Source organism: Protopterus annectens, chromosome 5.part0 (assembly GCF_019279795.1).
Source record: "Protopterus annectens isolate FY-2018-M chromosome 5.part0, PAN1.0, whole genome shotgun sequence".
NCBI classification, from domain to species: domain Eukaryota; kingdom Metazoa; phylum Chordata; order Ceratodontiformes; family Protopteridae; genus Protopterus; species Protopterus annectens.
This window is the reverse complement of record NC_056735.1, coordinates 660,644,888-660,667,415: the sequence shown is the minus strand read 5'-3', so window position 1 is coordinate 660,667,415 and position 22,528 is coordinate 660,644,888. Positions and strand designations below refer to the sequence as shown.

General features: G+C 37.1%; 1 protein-coding gene across 1 annotated transcript in view; it reads left to right on the top strand.

Moving 5' to 3' along the window:
• The window catches only part of CCHR5.PART0H3orf85 (chromosome chr5.part0 C3orf85 homolog), a 100,107-nt gene extending 77,990 nt beyond the window's left edge, over positions 1–22,117 (top strand). The window contains exon 4 of the mRNA XM_044071765.1: positions 21,730–22,117. Within this exon, the coding sequence (XP_043927700.1) occupies positions 21,730–21,805 (76 nt within the window). The 3' untranslated portion in view covers positions 21,806–22,117. The remainder of the gene's footprint in view (positions 1–21,729) is intronic.
• Positions 22,118–22,528: the final 411 nt, after the last annotated feature.

The following is a 22,528-nucleotide window of genomic DNA, read 5'->3' as shown; positions in this document are numbered from 1 at the left end:
TATTAAAGTCATGTAAAGGTGGGCAATCAAAAGAGGTGGTCAAATCATCTGACAAGTCCACTCTAGATTCAATAGTTGTTTCATTCTCTTTTAACTGTAAAATTGGTTTAAATAAACCACTTGCCCTTTTATTCTTCACCTCTTCAATAAGTTCACCCACCAATCTAGGTGGGTACCCACGTTTCATGAACATATCTTTTCATAACATACATTCTTGAAAAAAGTCATCCTCCAAAGTCACCATCCTGGCAGCCCTAACGAGTTGTCCTTTCACCACACCCCTTTTCTGGTGGTAAGGATGGCAACTGGAGAAGTGCAAAATGCATTAGAATATGTGGATTTCCTAAAAATCTTGGAAGTAAAACTATTTTTCTTAATATTCTTTGTTAGTTCCACATCCAAGAATGAAATCCGTTCTGTTTGGAATTCCCATGTAAATTTCAAAAATTGGTGTATTTAGTAATTTGTTCAACAAAGGTAGTGGCAGAGGCAATATCTCCTCTCCACAAAATGAATATATCATCCAAGTAACGGGTGTACCATGCAGTCCTCTCCTGAAAGATGGTGTCAACGAACAAATAATGCTTTTCCCAAAAAGCCATAACAGCATTAGCAAAAGTTGCTCCACAGGGGGACCCCATGGCTACACCAGTTTTCTGAAGGTAAAATTGTTTGTTGAACAAAAAGTAATTATTATTAAGGACTAGTTCCAATAAGTATATGATTAAATCAATACTTTGTCCTTCTACATGTTTTTCTAAAAGGAAGTCTCTCACCCATTCACATCCAAGTTCTTGTGGAATAGATGTATAAAGGTCGCAAACATCAATTGTAAAAAAATTAAGGGCCTCGTCAAAAGGGAAGTTATTAATCGTTTGCAAAAAATCCCATGAGTCTTTGCAAATCTGCACCTCATTTTTCAAGGCCTCCTTAAGTTTACAGTCAACAAATTTGGCGCACCCATATGTGATAGATTGTCTCCCATCAATGATGGGATGAAAGGGTGGTTTTTGCAAATTTTTGTGTATTTTTGGTAACCCAAAAAGGATCGGGGTAATTGGATAAATGATTTCCAAATAATTCATAAGGTCCAAATCAATACGACCTTCAATGAACAAATCTTGATGAACCCAGTGATCCTACGGTAAGCGCCATTCATCTCATTAAGAGACACTTACATGTAAGCTTCACTGTCAAGTAATGACTCCATGTTCAATACATAATCTTCCCTGTTTATGAAGACCAACCCACCCCCTTTATCTGGTTTCATAATACGAATGTTTGCAAATTTCAACCCCTATAATGCATCTTTCTCAGTTTGGGTAAAGTTATTGAAAAAATGTTACTAGGACAGTATGTACCCATAAGTGACCTAAAATCATTTTCACATATTTTTTCAAAAAGAGCAATTGTGGGGTGCAACACAGGGTTAAAGATGCTGGCGACTCTAAAATCTTTCGTGAGACTCGAATTACTACCTAAAAGAACATTTAAATTCAGTTTCCTTGTAAAAGTTTTCAAGTCAATCAATGTTCTTTGCAAATTACTCCTAAAAGTGGGAACAAAAGAAAGCACTCTAGCTAAAATCTCTATGAGTGCAGAATCAGGAACAAAAGAAGAATAATTATAAATTTTGAAATCATTAGAACTATTACAAAGAATACATAAATTATTTTGTTCAATTTCTTTAGAAACAATAAAATTAAAGTCACTTGGAGAGATTATCTCCTCTTCCTGTTCTGTTTCTTCCTCTTCCACTGACTTTGATACTGGACTTGATTCCGTTGCCCCCCAGTGTTCGCATTTCTGCGGGTTTGAAAACCCTGATTCTGTTCTTGATTCTTAACACTGTTAGAGTCAAAAAGGCAAAGTAATTCAAACTTTTTAAATTTAAGAAGCTACAGATAGAGGTTCAGTATCTAGCTGAGTGTGTAAAAAGAAAACAAGTCCTATAGGGACTTAGACAATGGAGATTTCCAACAGGCCTGATTGCCAATTCTCCATTTCATAAAGAATTAATTTGCCTTTTTGACAAACAGGGTATTGAACTGATTGAATGTTTAATTAAAGTCTATGGTCGACAAATAGAGTTTTTTAAAAAAGAACTGGCAGACTTAGACAACAGCATTAGGTTGGACGTTGAGTTTCTGCGGTATAAATTTGACTTTCTTCGAATTTATTTGAGTATGGAGAGTGCTTTATCAAAGATAAAAGAAAACAAGGTCAAGAAACTAAATAGGGACTCTATTGCATATGAAAAGGGTGTTGTTTACCCCTCACCTCCCTCAAATTTTTTAAAGAAAGGTACGGACATTGACTATGACCAGACCTCCTCAGGGGATATATTCATTGGACTTGACAACAATAATAAGCCATTTGATGCAACTGCAATGAGTTCACCAGTTAGAAGGAGTGAGAGACTTGTGAGTAAAAATAGGAACAACGGTTCTGACTCTAGCAGTGTTAAGAATCAAGAACAGAATCAGGGTTTTCAAACCCACAGAAATGCGAACACTGGGGGGCAACGGAATCAAGTCCAGTATCAGAGTCGCCAGCGTCTTTAACCCTGTGTTGCACCCCACTATTGCTCTTTTTGAAAAAATATGTGAAAATGATTTTAGGTCACTTATGGGTACATGCTGTCCTAGTAACATTTTTTACAATAACTTTACCCAAACTGAGAAAGATGCATTACAGGGGTTGAAATTTGCAAACATTCGTATTATGAAACCAGATAAAGGGGGTGGGTTGGTCTTCATGAACAGGGAAGATTATGTATTGAACATGGAGTCATTACTTGACAGTGAAGCTTACATGCAAGTGTCTCTTAATGAGATGAATGGAGCTTACCGTAGGATCACTGGGTTCATCAAAGATTTGTTCATTGAAAGCCGTATTGATTTGGACCTTATGAATTATTTAGAAATCATTTATCCAATTACCCCGATCCTTTTTGGGTTACCAAAAATACACAAAAATTTGCAAAAACCACCCTTTCGTCCCATCATTGATGGGAGACAATCTATCACATATGGGTGTGCCAAATTTGTTGATTGTAAACTTAAGGAGGCCTTGAAAAATGAGGTGCAGATTTGCAAAGACTCACGGGATTTTTTGCAAATGATTAATAACTTCCCTTTTGACGAGGCCCTTAATTTTTTTACAATTGATGTTTGCGACCTTTATACATCTATTCCACAAGAACTTGGATGTGAATGGGTGAGAGACTTCCTTTTAGAAAAACAGGTAGAAGGACAAAGTATTGATTTAATCATATACTTATTGGAACTAGTCCTTAATAATAATTACTTTTTGTTCAACAAACAATTTTACCTCCAGAAAACTGGTGTAGCCATGGGGTCCCCCTGTGGAGCAACTTTTGCTAATGCTGTTATGGCTTTTTGGGAAAAGCATTATTTGTTCGTTGACACCATCTTTCAAGAGAGGACCGCATGGTACACCCGTTACTTGGATGATATATTCATTTTGTGGAGAGGAGATATTGCCTCTGCCACTACCTTTGTTGAACAAATTACTAAATACACCAATTTTTTTAAATTTACATGGGAATTCCAAACAGAACGGATTTCATTCTTGGATGTGGAACTAACAAAGAATATTAAGAAAAATAGTTTTACTTCCAAGATTTTTAGGAAATCCACATATTCTAATGCATTTTTGCACTTCTCCAGTTGCCATCCTTACCACCAGAAAAGGGGTGGGGTGAAAGGACAACTCGTTAGGGCTGCCAGGATGGTGACTTTGGAGGATGACTTTTTTCAAGAATGTATGTTATTAAAAGATATGTTCATGAAAAGTGGGTACCCACCTAGATTGGTGGGTGAACTTATTGAAGAGGTGAAGAATAAAAGGGCAAGTGGTTTATTTAAACCAATTTTACAGTTAAAATAGAATTAAACAACTATTGAATCTAGAGTGGACTTGTCAGATGATTTGACCACCTCTTTTGATTGCCCACCTTTACATGACTTTAATAATATAAAGAGCTTTGAGAAAGAGGGTTCATTTGCATCTAGTTTTATTACCACGTTTTCTTTGGATGCTCCATCTTTAAAAACTATTATTTTCAAAAATTTGTGTTATTTATCAGAAGATCAATCAATTAGTAAACACATTAATGAACATCCTGAAGTGTTTTTTTGTAAGGGATGTAATTTGAAAGCACTTTTGGAAAATAATAATTCCAATGTGCACCGCCCACATAAAGGGATGTTCAAATGTGAAAATTGTCATTGGTGCAAGTATATAAAAGTAAGTAACTCATTTACAGTAAAAGGAAAAAAGTTTTACATCAATGGGAAGTTTAATTGTAACACTACGGGGTGGTCTATCTTAGTTTGTGCTCTAAATGCCAGGCTTTTTATATAGGGAAAACTGATAGACCACTGAAAAACAGAATTTATGAACACTACTATGCAATTAACAAAGGGAACACTACCAATGCCCTAGCTACACACATTTTATCATTCCCTGAGCATGAATTTTTATTCATGGCCATTGAAAAAGTATCTGAGAATGAAAGAGGGGGACCGACTAGCCTAAAACTTGAAGAAAAAGAAGTTTAATGGCAGTTGAAATTAAATGCTTTGGTCCCACCAGGTTTAAATGATGTAATCTCTATCAGGAGCACTTTAAAACTTAAAGCTTTATTAAGATAAAAATATACTGAATTTCACGAGAAAATAATTTAACATAGTATTTATGAATAGATTTATGCCTCACAGCAAGAGGTTCTCGTCTGCATGTCCTCCTGTGGTCGCGTGGGTTTCCTCCGGTGCTCTCTTTCCCCTCACATCCCAAAGACATGCTGCAGGTGGATTGGACACTCTAAATTGGGAGTGTGCCTTCTGTGGAAGGTTGCTGGCAACTCGACACCGTAAAACTCCACTGCCATTCAATGTGCGGACAGGTGATAAGAAGAAGATTTATGAATAGATTTATGTAGTTTACACTTTACATTTTATGTTCTTTTACTTTAAATTGAGGTAATGTTGTTTCAGGAAATGATGTTTCAGGAAATAATGTTTCAGGAAATGATGTTTCAGGAAATGATGTCATGTTTTTTAAAGTATTTAAGGGTTGATTTTTTTGTTTGTGTATTGTCTGAAGAAGTTTACATATTTTTAGTAAACGAAAGCGCTAACATACAGTTTTTGTTTCTTAGCGTGGTGCTTTTTCCATGTTTTATTTTATATCCTCTATCAAGTAGGTCTCCTCTTAACACTTCCGTGGATCTCTCTAACTTATCATTTTTACTATGTAATCTTGAGGCTCTCAGGAACTGCCCTTTCATAACGTTTTTGCTAACATGTCTTGGGTGCATGCTGTTTTTATGTAATATGGAATTCTTTCTACTTGGTTTTCTATACAGGCTGGTTGCCATCTGCCCCATTTCTGATTTTTTTTTACTAGAGCATCAAGGAATTTTATCTGTTCATTTGAGTATTTACAGGTAAATTTTAAAAATGGTGTCATATCTAGGTACTCTAAGAATCTACCCAGCATCTCTATTGAGTTTTCCCATAGAAAAAACATGTCATACACAAAACGTGCATACCACAGAACATATTTGCTAAATTAATTTCCCTGTAGTATAAATGTTTCTTCCCATTGGACTAAAGTTAGGTTGGCATAGCTGTTTGCACAAGCTGTGCCCATAGCTATGCCAACCTTTTGTAGGTAAAAATCTTCTTTAAAGAAAAAAACATTATTGTCCAGAATTATTTCAAGCAGACTGCATAACAAATTCGCTTTATCATTAGAGAAAGCACATTTAGAACAAAGCAAACTCCTAATGTTCTCTATTCCCCACTGATTTGGAATCACTGTGAAAAGTGATGTAATATCTAAGGTTACAAGCAGATACTCTTTATCAAAATTGTCTTTCTATACAATGTTTGAAGAAAAGATTTTGTGTCTTTCAGTACTGTTTCACACTTTTCAAGCACTGGATGAAGATTATTCTCTACATATATTGACATAGCTTCTGTTGCCCAACCTCTACTGTATACTATGGGTGTCATAGGTGAACATATGATATCTTTATGTACCTTGGGAATATATAACTGGAATGGTGGTAGCTCCTACATTAAAATACTTAAATAAATCCTCTGTTATCAAATTTGTAGTCAGCAAGTCAAACAGCAAAACAGAAATCCTGTCTATAACACATTTTACTATATTTACTGAGATCATTTGCTGGATATAAAATTCCCTATCCATAATCACAATTCCCCCTCCTTTATCTGGGGGTCTAATTTCCACTGAATGCATTTCCCTCAGGTGCATCAGAGGATATTCATTTATTTATTTATTTATTTATTTATTTATTTATTTATTTATTCCAGTTTGATTACCGGGGAGGTCCACTGGGCTTAAGAGTCCATTTTCAGTGGAGGCCCGGGGAGAAAAGCTCCACATAGCAAAGTTAATTACATGAAAATATCAAAGAGTAGAAGTACAAACAATGGGTTCCATTAACAAGAAAAAGTCAAAGACAATTACAGTTATTTTTCAGAAAAATAAACAAACAAGCTTTTAGTATAAAGGCTAGATATCATTATCTAGTTACAAAATGAATCAGTGGATTGAGAGTAAGGTAGGAAAAAAAAGGTTAGCCTGGAGTAAAGGGGGAGGAGGGCATGAGAGGTATGGGTGGAAGAGTGCAGTTGTATTTCCTGTTCAGGTAGAGGTAGGAATGACGTTGAATTTTGAAGGTTAGATGGTTGTTACAGGTCCTTAGAGAGGAGGGTAGAGCATCCCATTTTTTGCTAGGGTAAAGGATAGGAGAAGCTGACCAGCTGGGCGCTTGGGTTTTTGAACGGTGATCAGGTTTTGGTGAAAGGATCTAAGGGGTCTGAGAGGGGTATAAGATTGTAGAATGTTAGATAGAGCAGGCCAGTTAGTGGGTTGGAATAGTAATTTGTGGGCTGTGGTAATTTGGAGAAAGTCAAGTAGGTTAGGGAATTCAAGCCAGTTTAGAGAATGAAGGGCGGTGCAGTGATGAGAGGAGGATTTGGCATTGGTAGCAAATCTGGAAATTTTGTTATAACAAACTTCAAGTTTGAAGGTGAGTGTGGAAGATAAATTAATGAGCAGGGGAGTGCCATACATAAGAGAGGGAAGGAGGCAGGTAGAGGCAAGAGTTAGTCTGGTGGAAGGAGAGAGGAAGTGGTTGTTTCTGTAAAGTAGGCCTAGTTTTATGTGTATTTTCTTGATGTTTACCTGGATATGAGTGTTAAATTTTAGTTGATTGTCAATTGTGACACCAAGAAGTTTGGCAGAGGGTACAGTCTCGATGGAGGAGTTATTGAGACTGGTTGTATGGAGGGAGTTATTGTCAAGAGGGGAGGATTTTAAGGGGGAGAATAGAAGGATTTTTGTTTTATTGGCATTTAGTGAGAGGTGATTTTGGAGCATCCAGTTTTCAGTGGTTGAGAAGGCTTTTTGTGTCAGACATTGGAGCTCTGTTAGGTTGGTAGCGCAACAGATCAATGTGGAGTCATCAGCGTATTGCACAATTTTGGTGTTAGGAATGGCTTTGTGGAAGTCATTAATGAAGATATTAAATAGCAATGGGCCAAGTGTGGAACCTTGGGGTACTCCGGTAGGGGTAGGAAGGAAAGAGGAGGTGGCTTGGCCCCATTTCACGGCTTGGGACCTGTTTGAAAGGTAGCTAGAGAACCATGAGAGAGTTGTTTGAGAGAGGTTGAGATTGGAGAGATGGCTTAGAAGGTGGGTATGAGAGATGGTATTAAAGGCTTTGGATAAGTCAAGCAGAACAGAAGATACCATATTACCAGAGTCACGGGTGGAGTTTACATAATGTAAGAAGGAGAGAAGGGTGGTGTTAGTACTGTGCCCTGGGTGGAAGCCATGTTGTGTAGGAGAGAGTAGCTGGTGTTTGGTAAGGAATGGCAAGAGCTACAGGTGGATACATTTTTCAAGGATTTTGGAGATGGGGGAGAAGATGGCTATGGGGCAGAAATTGGAGACATTACAATTTTTGCCACCCTTATGAAGTGGAAGAATAAATGCAGAACTCCAAAGTTTGGGAACATAGGATTCACTTAGTGATCTATTGATCAGGATGCTGATAGGCAGAGCAATGGCATCAGAGGCTATTTTTAGGAAGGAGGATGGAATGCTGTCAGGGGCGTTGGAGCAAGGCTTAAGTTTATAAAGAATTTTTTTATTAGATTGGTGGAGATGGGTTTAAGTTCAAAAATAGGGTATAGAGATGAGGGAGGGGGAGACTGAACAGGGGGGAGGAGGGTTAATGTTGGTAAAGGTCTTAGTTAGCTCAGCGATAGAAGACGTAAAGAAGGCATTGAATAGCAAGGCAATTTTGGGGTCAGATTTGCTGGAGTCTGGACAGGGGTTGCTTTTTATACCTGGTCTGAGGAAGGAATTAATAGAGTTCCAGAACTGTTTGGGATTTTTAGCATGATTTTCTTGTAGTTTCATGTAGTAAGATTTTTTATCTCTAATGACTTGTTTTTTGGCTAGGTTTCTGAATTGTTTATATTTAAGTAGCATTTCTGGCTGTTTATGGTGGGGGTAAGTTTTCCATGTTTTATCCCTTTGTAGCATTATCTTTTTTGTATCTTTGGTGAGCCATGGGGTGGTCTTAGTTTTGACTCTTTTAGTTCTGATTGGAGCAAGGGGGTTAAGGACAGTTAAGAATGTAGAATTGAAGTAGTCAACGGCTTTATCTAACAGTAGTATTTTTAAGGGGTTCCAGTTAGTTTAAGGGAGTTAGAGAAGGTGGTGGGGTTAAAGTTAGACAGGTTATGAGTATGAATGTATTGGTGAGAGTGTGATGAAGTGGGAGTAGCTCAAAGGGTGAAGGCAGGGAGGTGGTCTCCTAATGAGTCAGGAATGACACCAGATTTTATGACTTTGTTAGGATGAGATTCTAGGATCCAGTCAAGTATGGAGCCTTGAGGGTTGGTTTTGTTAGGCCTGGTAATGGAGTTTGTAAGTTGAGTGAAGTTGAGTAGGTTGATTGTTATTGTGGGATTAGGGCTGATGATTTTTCCCCAGTCAATATTTACATCTCCCATGATGTAGGTTTCTAGTTTAATACTGGATGAGGTCCAGGATAGTATGTCTTCCAGGGTATTGGTGTTGTTACCAGGGGGAATATAGAGGGAAATAATGCAGATACTTTTATGAGTATTTATTTTTAGTAGGCCAATCACAAGTTCAGCATTTGAGAAAGAGGGAATAGGGTTAGGGTAAGGAGAGATGGACAATTGGTTGGAGTAGATTAAAGCTACACCACCACCTCTGCTATTTGGGCGGTCAGATCGGAGAGATTGAAATCCGGGGGGAAGGAATTCTGAGTCACTTATATGAGGTTTTAGCCAGGTTTCAGAGATAGCTACTATGTCTGGTAGGTTATGGTTGAGCCAGGCATGAAAGAGGGTTAATTTTTTTCTTAAGCTTTGGGTGTTGATGGTGAAGAGTTTAAGGTTTTTACTTGAGGGTTTGGTGCTGGTGAGGTTTGTTGGGGAGAGGTTTGGTCCAGGATTAGGGTGGATGTCTCCGGCTAGATAAAGGTAAGTGGGAAGGTGAATATGTTTGTTAGGTTTGTATTTGGTTAGAGAAGGCTGATAGAGATTTGGTTTGGGTTTGAAGTAATTAGAAGAGTTTGGAAATACTTTTACATTTAGGAGAAGGATAGGGTGGAGGGGAATTAAAGAGGATGAGATATTATGAAAGTGAGATGTAGGGATGTTGTGAGTGGGAGATGGGGGAAGGATTAAATAGAGATCAGTGAAGGAGGTGGTATGGTAAAGAGTAAGTAGAAATAAGGGCAAGGATATAGAGATAAGGAATGAGAAGGGAAAGGTGGACATGGTAGTGGAGTTAGATATGATAGAGAAGGATGAAGAGATATTAGGTGGGTGGGGGGAGTGGTAGTGAGTCAGGTGGGTTGGAGGAAGGGGTGGGGTCAGGTGGGTAATAGGAAGGGGGGAAGGTGGTTAGGGATTGGTTGTGGGATAGGGAGGGATTAGTGGAGAGAGGAATAAATGTAGGAGTACTGGGGGTGGGTGAGATTTGGGGGCAGGGTAGGGGAGTGGAGTGAGCCCGCAGGGAGAACGGAGTGGGAAGAGCCAAGAGAGGCAGGAAAGGAGCAGAAAAACAATCAGAGAGTGGAGGAGGATAGCTACAGCTTGGGTGCAGTTATTCTGTTTACTAGCTAGGGATTCTTATAGTTAAACTGTAAAATTATGTTTGGTAAGTTGCACGTTTTGGAGGAAGAGTATGAGAGTGTGGTGGAAGTATCACTGTTTCAATAGAGAAGGGCAGAGACACGTCCTAGGCAGAGAAAATATATGGCGCAGAAAAGGTTTATATCTGGTCGTATATATCTAGAGTAAGCTGCCACCTAGTGGAGAAAGGAGGGATGTACACTTTGAAGAGGTTCCTCTAAGAAGTAAGGTTTAAGGAAGAATAGATAGAGGTAGTGAGGGGACTAAAAGATTAGACTGTAAATCAAGGTTGGGGGGCAGTGCAATGGCCTGCGGTAGGCTACCTACAAGTGCACTGAGGTAGGATACTGCTCAAGTTTAGGTAGGCACTAGTATAACATATATGAGACTAATTACATACACTGAGTTTCTTTAGTAATGGGGAGTCAAGATCCCAGTATTTGTAGAGTAGATCAGACAGATTGTCCACAGACGATTTCTCTTAAAAGGATGGGTTTCCTGTTTAGTAGTAACAAAAAGGGGGGAGAAAATATATAATACAAGATGCAGCAAGAAGAATGACAACAGAAACCTATCTAATGGGAATCCCCCTTTTCCCATGCAACAGAAAGGACTATCAGGAACTCAAATGATACCCTTCACACTACTGAATGCTTTACCGATAAAAAGCAGATCAAGGAGCGGAGGAAGGAAGGGACGAGTCAGGCAGATACCAAACAAAGAAGCAACACGGAACAAATGGTAACCCGCAGTAAGAATACAAAAGTCTGGCAATAAATCTTTCATCTTTAACACTAATTGATGCACATATGTCACTTTTGAATAAAGGGCTGTTGTTTATTCCAGCCCAGAGAACTGTGTTAGTTGACATTCTTAAAGAACTTAAGTTATTTGGTGACAACTTAACTTTAAAAACTATGTTTAAAGGACAGATGACTGATAATGTGAATATTTAAAACAAAAACAGCACTTTTGTACCTAAATTACATCCTATGGTAGAAGTCTATGTATCAGTATGTGAGAAGCAAATAAGGGAAGGAAATTGGACCCACAGATAAAGGAGGGGGAATTGTGATTATGGATAGGGAATTATACATCCAGCAAATGATGAAACTACTGAATGGCCATGAAACCTCTACCTGTATCTCAGTAAATATAGTAAAATGTGTTATAGACAGGATTTCGGCCATGGTGGTGCAGCTGTTAGCATTGTCACCTCACAGCAAGAGGTTCTCCAGTTCGATCCTTGGCTGGGGTGCTTTCTGTGCAGAGTCTGCATGTCCTCCCTGTGGTCGCGTGGGTTTTCTCCGGGTGATCCGTTTTCCTCCCACATTCCAAAGACATGCTGTAGGTGGATTGGACACACTAGATTGGCCCTAGGCATGAGTATGAGTGTGTGTGTGCCTTCTGTGGAAGGTTGGGCGTCGGGCTGGCAACCTGACACTGTAAAACTACACTGCCAATCATGAGCGGACGGTGATCCACTGTGGTGACCCCTAACCAGGAAAAGCCGAAAGAAGAAGAAGTGTTATAGACAGGATTTCTGTTTTGCTGTTTGACTTGCTGACTACAAATTTGATAACAGAGGATTTATTTAATTATTTTAATGTAGAAGCTACCACCAGTCCAGTTATATATGGCCTTCCCAAGGTACATAAAGATATCATATGTCCACCTACGAGACCCATAGTGTCTAGTAGAGGTTGGGCAACAGAAGCCATGTCAATATATGTAGTGAATAATCTTCATCCAGTGCTTGAAAAGTGTGAAACAGTACTGAAAGATATAAAATCTTTTCTCCAAACATTGTATAGAAAGACAATTTCAATAAATAAAGAGTATCTGCTTGTAACCTTAGATATTACATCACTTTTCACAGTGATTCCAAATCAGTGGGGGATAGAGAACATTAAGAGCTTGCTATGTTCTAAATATGCTTTATCTAATGATAAAGGGAATTTGTTATGCAGTCTGCTTGAAATAATTCTGGACAATAATGTTTTTGTCTTTAAAGAAGATTTTTACCTACAAAAGGTTGGCGTAGCTATGGGCACAGCTTGTGCAAACAGCTACGCCAACCTAACTTTAGTCCAATGGGAAGAAACATTTCCAATACAGGGAAATGAATTAAGCAAATATGTTCTGTGGTATGCACATTTTGTGAATGACACGTTTTTTTCTATGGGAAAACTCAATAGAGATGCTGGGTAGATTCTTAGAGTGCCTAGATACAACAACACCATTTTTAAAATTTACCTGTAAATACTCAAATGAACAGATAGAATTTCTTGATGTTCTAGTTAAAAATCAGAAATGGGATGGCTACCAGCTTGTATAGAAAACCAAGTAGAAAGAATTCCATATTATATAAAAACAGCATGCATCCAAGACATGTTAGCAAAAATGTTATGAAAAGGCAGTTCCTGAGAGCCTCAAGATTACATAGTAAAAATGATGAATTGGAGATGTCTATGAAATTGTTAAGAGGAGAACTACTTGACAGAGGATAAAACCAGACAGAAATAGACATCACCATAGAAGGAGTATATCAAGAACGTCAAGTGAAGTGCAGACCTTACTTCTCAGAACAAACTACAGGAGATAACCCTGAAATCGATTTCAAGGATGAGAAACTCAGGTTCTCCATTACATATGCAAGTGATGTCAGTCAATTTTGTCATATATTCAGGAAGAACTGGAACATATTGTTAGCCACTAAAGAATTTGAAGGCGTCATAGACTCTGGACCTCACTTCTCATTTACAAACAAAAAATCACTTAAAAGGCAGCTATGTTATAAAACCCAAACACATAAGTCCCTGAACACATCAGATAGTATATGGACATATATGTGCAGGAACTGCAGAGCTTCTAAGTACATTTTCTCATGTAGCACTTTTGTACATCCACAGCAAAAATTTAGAATTGAATTTAATTTTTATTCAGACTGCAGGACTAGAAATATAGTCTATCTTAGTTTTTGTCAATATTGTAAAGTTTTTTATGTGGGCAAGACTAATAGAATGCTCAAAGAATGCATTTTAGAACATATGAGGGACATAATAAACAAATAGGAGAGTAGTGCCCTAGCTAAACATGTAGAAGCTGAAGGGATGCACCATGTTTTTAAATTTTTAGTTTTAGAAGTTTTGGAAGAAAATATCAGAGGGGGTGACATTAGAAATAGAACAGAAGAGGCTGAGCAAAAATGGATTCTGCAATTAAATGCAGACAAACTCCCAGGCATTAATGAAACTGTTTCTTTTAAACCATTTTTAAAGGCAAGAGCTTTAAAGCACTAATTCCTTCTACATGGTTATATAGGCATTCGCACTTGAACTTGCATACTGTTTTTAACAGTTTTATCTCTATTTATGTTTTTTTCTACTATTTTTAAATTAATTAAGTCTGATATAAATATTTAATTGTTTGTCAACCAATTGGTCACTTTGAAAGTATATATATCAAGGAAGGCATGGGATGTTTTATTAAGTCTGATGAAGCGACCTGGAAGGTCGTGAAAGCACTCACTTTGTCCTTGCAATAAAGAATTTTCCTTCTACTGTGGCAGTTTGACTTTTTATACGTACTATTGGCTTTGAGGTGAAGACCGAGCTATTCATCTGGTATCTGTGTTTTTGTTTTTTCACTTTGGCTACTGTGTCTGTGTGAAACAAATGTAACATATGTCACATCATTATTAATTTCTTGTCACAGACATCTGAGAATAATGCAGTCAACACTGCTGATGTAATTGCTGGGTTTGGTGGATGTCTGTAGATATAAATGTATACATAATCCACCTCTGGCCAGATGCATTTTCAATGAATGTAAGTTTCAAGGGAAGAGAAGTTTACTGTTGCTCATTTTAAGTTCGTCTTCAATGTGAAACTATTTTGTTTTGTTATCTTTAGCAAAAAGCCATCAGGTTCTGTGCTGTAAAATCTGAAATACAGGTTTTAAACCAAATCTATGCAAGCATTGTAAAAGTAAAGAACAAAATAGTACAAACACTGACAGGTTTGAACAGTGTTTGGTAAGTGGGTAGAGACAGCTAAGCAACAGGGCACTAGAAAGTTTGCAGGGGGTGGAGGAATCCCTGGTCCATAACCCTGAGTAAGACTCTGTTTCATCATTTGATCATGATCTGGTTTTGCTCACAGACCTCAGAGGTGTACAAAGAAAGTTATTATAGCTTGTAGGAAAGTGGAATATATAACTGTAGTCATTAGTTCTTTCATTTTCCTAACAATCACAAATCAGACATGGATACAAGTGGTTGCCTTGGTGGAAGGGGTGAAGAGTGAGGAGGTGCGCTGTATATATGTATGACAGCAGTTAGTTGAAATACATAACTTTGACCTTTTGACCTTTTTTGGGGGGGTGGCAGCTTTTGGTCAACTGCTGCCCTAGGCAAAAGGTTTCCACAGTGCTACCCCACACCACCCAGTGCCCCTATCTTAGTCTACCTACAACATCCAGATTACATTTTTCTTCCCTTTTCTCACAGTTTGTCTAACTCTTCAGTCTTTCCTGTATTCATTCAATATGTTTTAAAGAAACCATTTCTTTCCAATAAAAAATAAACAAATACTGGAAGAGTGCCCCTGCTAGACCAATGTCCTAGGTGGCCACTTAGCCTATGCTGCTATTTTGTCAGTTTTGAACTAGGGTTACCACCTATTTAATTGTCCAAAGTGGGACATTTTTGTACAGAAACATAACATTTTTCTAAGATAAACCAAACCCACAATCAGTGCGAAGGACTAGACTTCATTTTTTTTTTTTTTGCAAAAATAAAAGCTCATTCTTGCATAGCTTTGTTTATCTTGTTTCTTATAATATTTAAGTGTTTCAGATACAAAACAATTGCTTTATGCAACTATTAAAGGAAACTTATTAAATATTTTCAGTCCAAAACTCTCAGGCTATTCATTTTTTTTCAAGTCTGTTTACAGGACACAAATGCACAAATAGTGACTGTCCTGCATAAAGATGGATAGGTGGTATAATTTTAGTTTTGAACATTAAGCCTTGAGCATAGCTTATGTTTTTCTTGGAAGAAAATAATAAGACTGAAATCATTTTCTTACTCATGATTTAATTTGGTCCACCATTATATTAAAAGGGTAGGAAAATGCTCTAAAACATACCTCAGACCATCTGTAATCTTATGACTTCATGGACCCTGGCTTAATTGTGTTATTTCTTTATGGTTATTGCCATGCTATCCTGGCCAGGTAAGGTGTGTTGAAAGGACATAAGGACAACTAAAGCTGAACAGCAACACTGAATTTCTTTCCTTGATCATAATTTTAAACTCTGTTCAAGCTATCATCGGATGAAAAAGTTGTGTAAAAAGAAAAAAAAACTTTAACAATGCACATCAGAGCATATAGAAAGACATGGTTTCCTGAAAATGCTGAAGAGTATGGCAAAATGTGAGGAAAAAGCAGAAAAAAGTAATGCACATGGTGTAGGGAGCCTGGGATGGGGGCAAGTAGAAGGGACCACTGGAGGATGGGCTTGCATGTGTGTGCATGGGTGGGGGTAAACATCATTCCAGGCCTATATGTAGAGGTGTTGTAAAGTGTCATTGAGATGGACCAACATGGTATGGTACACAGTCCTGTCATTATATAAGACTATTGTAGCTGTAACTCACTCTGTGCATACTACTCCCAAAAATGCAGCACGAACTAACAAGCTGCTTAGGCCCGGGTGGAAATAACATGTCAGTACTGAGACTGGAAGGGTCCAGGGGCCCCCAACCTGACACTTGCTAGGGGCCTCCAAAATGCTAACACTGGCTCTGCTAATCTATCAGGATAGTTGAAAGATTTACAGTCTTTCAATGTTCTTGATAAGGTATCTTTGGGGCCTTTCTAGCTGAGTGATATCTTTTGATTTATATGTACTCCAGGAGGCATTGTATTCAGTGATGGGTCTGATAAGGCATACAGTGGCAGGATGACTTCTTTGGATCTTGAAAATATTCCATTTGAGAGTAGACCAGATAGAAAGATTTCCCGACAATAGTGGAAACATGATGATTAAATAAGAAATATTTGTCTAGGTAAGTACCCAGATCTTTTATGACCACACCTGTCTGAAGAGAATTTATAACATATAAGGTAGGAACAGATTTTTTGCCAAATGCTACTCTAGTGCACTTTTTTGCATTCTCAGTACACTAAGTTGGGGCTATTTGGTATCAGTGGATGTGCACATAACAGTAAGCTTGCAATCATCAGCAAAGCTGGCCAATCAGACTTCTTAGATATTGGAATGAATGTCTACAGAATAACTAACAAACAACAGAGGTCTCAGTACTGATTCCTGTGGTAACATGCTCACTATGATTTTATGTTCAAAGATGGTACCAACTACTTTTACATCCTGGGATCTGTTGGATAGCCACTTTGTAATCTAGTGGACAATATAGGAGTTTGCATTATTTTTTAAATTTTTTTTAACAATAACCAGCATGAGAGAGAGAGAGGGTGTCAAAAACCTTAGCCAGATTAAAATAAGCAGTATGCATTCAGAGACCACTGTCTACAACCTCTGTAAACTTTTCAAAGAAGCTTATTATGTTCATAAGACATGATCTGCCCTTCACAAAACCAAACTGATTGCAGTCTAGATTAGTTAAGTTACCTGTTTCTGCAGAAATTACTTCTGAAATAGTGCTTTCCATGGCTTTGCATATAAGGCTGGTGAGACTGATGGGCCTACAATTGCCCAGATCCATAGAGAATACACTCTTGTGAAGGGAAGTAACAGTGGCCATTCCTCAGGCATCAGACAAAAATCCAGTGGCTAGGCAAAGTTGAACAGTTTAAGTAGTGCATACATGACACTTGATGAGAATGCAGCCTTGAATGTTGTCTGGTCCCATAGAAGCATTGTATTTATTCTTTCACAGAGACTAATTCCAAGGTGTTTTAAGACTAAATTTTTAGGATACTGGGGGCAATGATGAGGGGTAGGTGGAATAAAGTTTGGTTCATACTAGATTTTGCTACTAATACGTATACAAGTTATAGTCTTGGGACTGGAATGTATGATGTTATTAAAAATGAGATCAGTGCATTGTATTTTTTACCTTTGTAATTCATGGTATGTTTAGCCACCTGGCAGTGGGAACATTGTCATTAAGTGATGGTCATTGTTGATGTGACATCCAGACCCCATGCTAGTATTTTTGCTGATGGTATGGTTAGAAGTTTTTAGGTGTTGTATTTTAAAGAAATACTATCATGCATTTGATACAGATATAGCTGTAATTTATCTTTTCATAGCAAGAGCTTTGTTAATGTATTCTATCATTTACTTAAACATTTTTTCTACTATTCTAGCTTATGTTTTGAAATAGGATAAACAACATATAAGTCAACAAGCTTGGTTATTTTAGGACTACATAATTATACATTTTCGCAGTACACAGGATCTTGCCCTAATGTGAATGAGGGACTGCATGAGAATTTCAGTGGTATGGCTAAGTAGGCTGATAAGGCTAAGAAAATGAAGGTAGGGGGGTCACCTTCTCTGTGAGGGCCATTTATATGGAAAAATGGACAGATGTTTGTATACTGTTTTGAGAGAAATAGTTTTAAAACAAAACTGTGTGACAAATATTTGGCTAGGTTTATCTTTTGTGAAATACTGTTGGTACTTTGAAACTGGGAGAGTTTACCTGCTAGATGAACAAAATAATCCTCTGGCACACTTCCAGATTCTTTGACAGGTTTCTTTTCAAAGGTTGACACTGTCAGCATTATTGGAACACTGTTAAACATAAGTTGTTTAACTTCATCCTGATATGTTTGGACTAAGTAGTAGCTGTTTAGTTCTGTAATAACTGGATCGTTTTAAATGTACATCACTCTGAGGGCCTGCGATTCAGGTAGATTTCAAGGGATTGGGTGTTCCTAGAGAATATTTAGACATGATCTCTATCCCTAAGTTTACTTTTTATTTATTTGGAGAGCCAGGGATACCAGTTGTGATTAATTTAGCATTTAGGGATGGGATATAGTTGAGTCTAGATTTGCAGAAATCAGTAAGAAAACCCCAAATATCTCACTTATAGCAGTCTCCCTGTATATATCTTTCCAATTAGTTTTGCTAACAGCTAGCAATAAGCCCTGCTCTTTACAGTGAAAGGAGGGGTGGGCAATTAAAGTCATGCACTTCATTTTGAGTGTGTTATATAGTAGTATGAAATGAAAGAAAAAAGGCCTCTGATTTAACTGGAAAGCAATGATACATTGCTGTAACTGTTCAGTCTTTTTGTTAGAGGATCTACAAAAGGAATGATTGTCAGTAGCAGTACTTTGCCTGCAGAGAAGCTAGATCAAACCACTTGGCATAGCAATTGAGTTGGACTTTATGCAGTCTTGTTAATTTTGATAAACTTTACCAAATAAAATGAATTTATGCTTAGTCTTTTAGGTAGCCAGGATTGTGAGTAGTTTTTTCAAATGATTAACTGCTGTTTAATGGTATAAAGTAGTAGCTAACATGGATTCTGGTCTTGCTGCCCAGCAGGACATCATAAATTAGCCAGTTATGAGCACTGTGATTCTTTGAAGTACAGAGGCCTGAATAAGAGCAGAACTCCTCAATTTTAGTGTTTGGTCAACCATTCATTAACATGTGATAACTTTTTTTCTTCTATGGGTATAATTGCTAACCGCACTTAGGTCAAATTTCAGTAGGGCAGACCTGCCTAGGAGATATCCTACATCTTCAGTGTTCACATTTGCTCCAGTTACATTAGCACCACACTGCCATCATGGTAGTGATGTAGTTCAAGCAGCAGTCATATGTGTCATGTATGAAATCTGCCATTACTCATCCAGTCCCAACCTTTTCAGTTACGATGGCTGTTTGGAGTACAGAACATACTGCAGTCATGTTCGTACCTTAGCCCACTGTAACATTAATTATTTTAGAATCCTTTTCATAAAGTAATGTTACAGTGATACAAACATATAATGATAATATAGACATAGGGAGAAGAATATAGAGATAGATTAGACACATAAATAAGACAGACAGGCAAATGATACACAGAGAGACATACAGACCAGTACACTAATAAAATGCCTGACTGATTGCTTCAATGATTAAAATTTTCTAGAAATGCATATTGAATTAATGAAGTCCTTGTACTGCATTCTGCATCATGACACTAGCAACAAGTATGGAAACTGAGGAAAAAAGGTAAAACAGAGAAAAGAGAAAAATAGAGTAAGCATGTTCTGACAATGCAGTGCTGGTATGAATGACTGTGAGCTATTATTGAACAATATTCTGCTGCCTTGCTTTTGATATATTTTGTTTTCGCTTGCACAGTGTATGACTCTAAGCAAGTCACATAACCAAGTCAGTGTTCTCAGGCTGAGACTTGAAAAGGCTCGCCTGAATTAATAAGCCTTATCCACTTAAAAAAAAAGAAATACATACAGAAAGAAGCACTCTAGAACAACAAAAGAATAATGGATAATGTATTTGAGCATACCCTGATGAGATAGGCAGGCAAACAGTAATCTACACAACTCTGTTAAATGTAAGGGACATGAAAAGGGCTTAGAATGCAGAAAATAAATTATGATAGGGTCTCCAGAAAAAAATCAAGTTATTATATGTTTAAGGTGCAGCTGTCAAGAAATGTACCTCAAGGCCAGATTGACACAAAGGTAGAGATGTGAAACTTGAAGTCCTTGTTGAGAAGGTGTATGTAACTATTGAGTTATGATCAGACAGACGCAATTATCATTTTTCAGTGCATGGAGCTGTAGCTGTTCTGATGTGCTACTAATTACAGGAAAAGGTGTCGGAGTGCAAATTGTTTTACAGTTTCAAAAGCTATAAAATACTTATTGCTGCCACACAGGCAGTAGTCAGAAGCTATTTCCCTCTCTTATGAATGAACAGCTTTAAAAAACATTAGAGACTTCACTTATTACAGCTTTCAAAGCTGTTTTAACTTGTTATCACTATTCTGTGGTGGCTGGCACTGCCTGCTTTCACACTCTAACACAAGACTAGAGATTAACAGCATTGAAAGGTGCGTAAAGTTTTGTTAAGCAACTTACATACCTCAGAAATGTGCTTAACAAAGTTGTGTTATTCCCAAATTCAAAATATAATCATGATTCACTGTGTATTACAATAACATTTTGTCTCAGTTATTTAATTATTATTATTATTATTATTATTATTATTATTATTATTATTATTATTAAAATATAATAAACAGAATGGGGATGAGAGATGACATGTTCAACTCTCCAACATTTGCAATGCCTCCCCTTTCTTGTGTGTGTGTGTGTGTGTGTGTGTGTGTGTGTGTGTGTGTGTGTGTGTGTGTGTGTGTGTGTGCTACAATACATTGAAAGTAAGTATCCATGGATCTAAAAACAATAGGCATAATAATTTGATTAATTGAAGATGATCGGTAAATATCTGAAGTTCAGTACTTTTCTCAAAGTTAAGTTATGTGAGTGAATGACAACAATGCAGAAATGCTGTATTTTTATAGTGGAAATATCTGATTTTTTAGGAGTGGATATTTAATTAGCAGTATAAAAACAACATTTAGCAACCTGCAAGCATATCATATGAAATCAATGAGGCTTAATGGCTTAGTGCACTGGTTAGTGTCAGCAGTGCAAATGGCTTATATGTACCTAAAATTTTCAGGCCCTCTATATCCCAGCATTCTTCCCTTGTGTTGTCTTTCCACAAGACTTTTTTCTTTTTCAACCAACACTGCTCTACCCTTACCCCCACCCCCTTGAAACGCAACTGAACCCTTGTGTGAATTCCTAACATAACAAAACATATTAAAAAATTCTTCACCCATGAAGCTATTATGAGAAGGATAAAATTCTTACCTCTGAGAGCTAGATATTCTCTCAGGATTTAGCATTATTGAACACTGTGTATATATTTCAGCATTAACACTGAAGAAGGGTTCATTCCCGACAGCTTTGTTTGTTACTGAATAAAGTGAGCGTTTTTCTATCTGTTCGGTTTTGTTTTTGTTGTTCGGAAGTACAAGGATCGGTGAAAACTAACTAAACTTGAACTTTCTTTCATTTATATATTTGTCTTGCCAACCAAAATATTTCTTTGGTTTCTTATCTATCACTTAGATAGTTAAGTATATGATATCTCACTGAGACAATGTACCTTTATCTAACTAAAATATGTTGTGTCTCTTACAAACTAGCCTGGCATGAAGTGCAAATTCCTGATATGACACAGACCTTGGCAGAGGATAGTGTATTGCAGTCACACATTCTCTTTGATCGTTAAACTCATAAAACAGATCTTGATTTTCAGGCATTGTTAGTTAAGAAACTATATGTTAAGAAATACAAAAAGACCAGGGCATGCTGTGAATGTTGCATAGTTTTAAAAATCTAATTGGCATACTTGTGTAATGAATATTATTTTATATTTATCTTTTTAGGGACAACATTAGAAGTTACATGACTATGCTGCAACAAGCAGGAGCCCACATTCAGCAGCAAATGAGGCGAAACTGAATCCAGCAGTCTGATTTTTAGAGCTCAGATGGTACTGGAAACTGCTGCCAAAGGCTGTAAACAAGTTAGAAATTATCGAAGGCAAAATCAGGCAGCTGTGTGTATACAAAACTTGAAAAAGAACATTGTTCAACACTATGTTGCACTTCAGTAATTCCTGTGCATTCTTGTAGTAACTAATCAATATTATTACAGTTAAAATAAATCTTAACTATGAACTTCATATATATTATTTTAAAACTGATGCACCATCAAATGCCACCTATAAAACATTTTAAGATCATAGAACTATTAAAATAAAAATGAATAATTGTTTTGTAGCAGGTATCCTTTATTATTTTGGTTTAAAGATTTTCTCTGTTTTGCTCTACTTTTGATTTTCTAAATATATCAAAAAGTTACATTTCTATCACGTCAAGTGTGTTTCTGACTTTTAGATCTGTCACTTTTGTGATATCAGTATTTGCTTTCAGTCCAAGCAGGGGGCACACAATGCATTCAACAAGCTATTCTAATTTCAAATTAGATGGTCAAATGCTTTTTCCATGCTTTCAATAGCCTACTAAGGAAATGTATACAATCTGCACTGGAACCTATGTTTTGAGAAATACTCAACATTAATTAATTAATTCATTCATTCATTAATTTAATTAATTAATTAATTAATTAATTAATTAATTAATACAGGGAAATATATGTTTCCTTATTAGTCTCTCAAGGCAT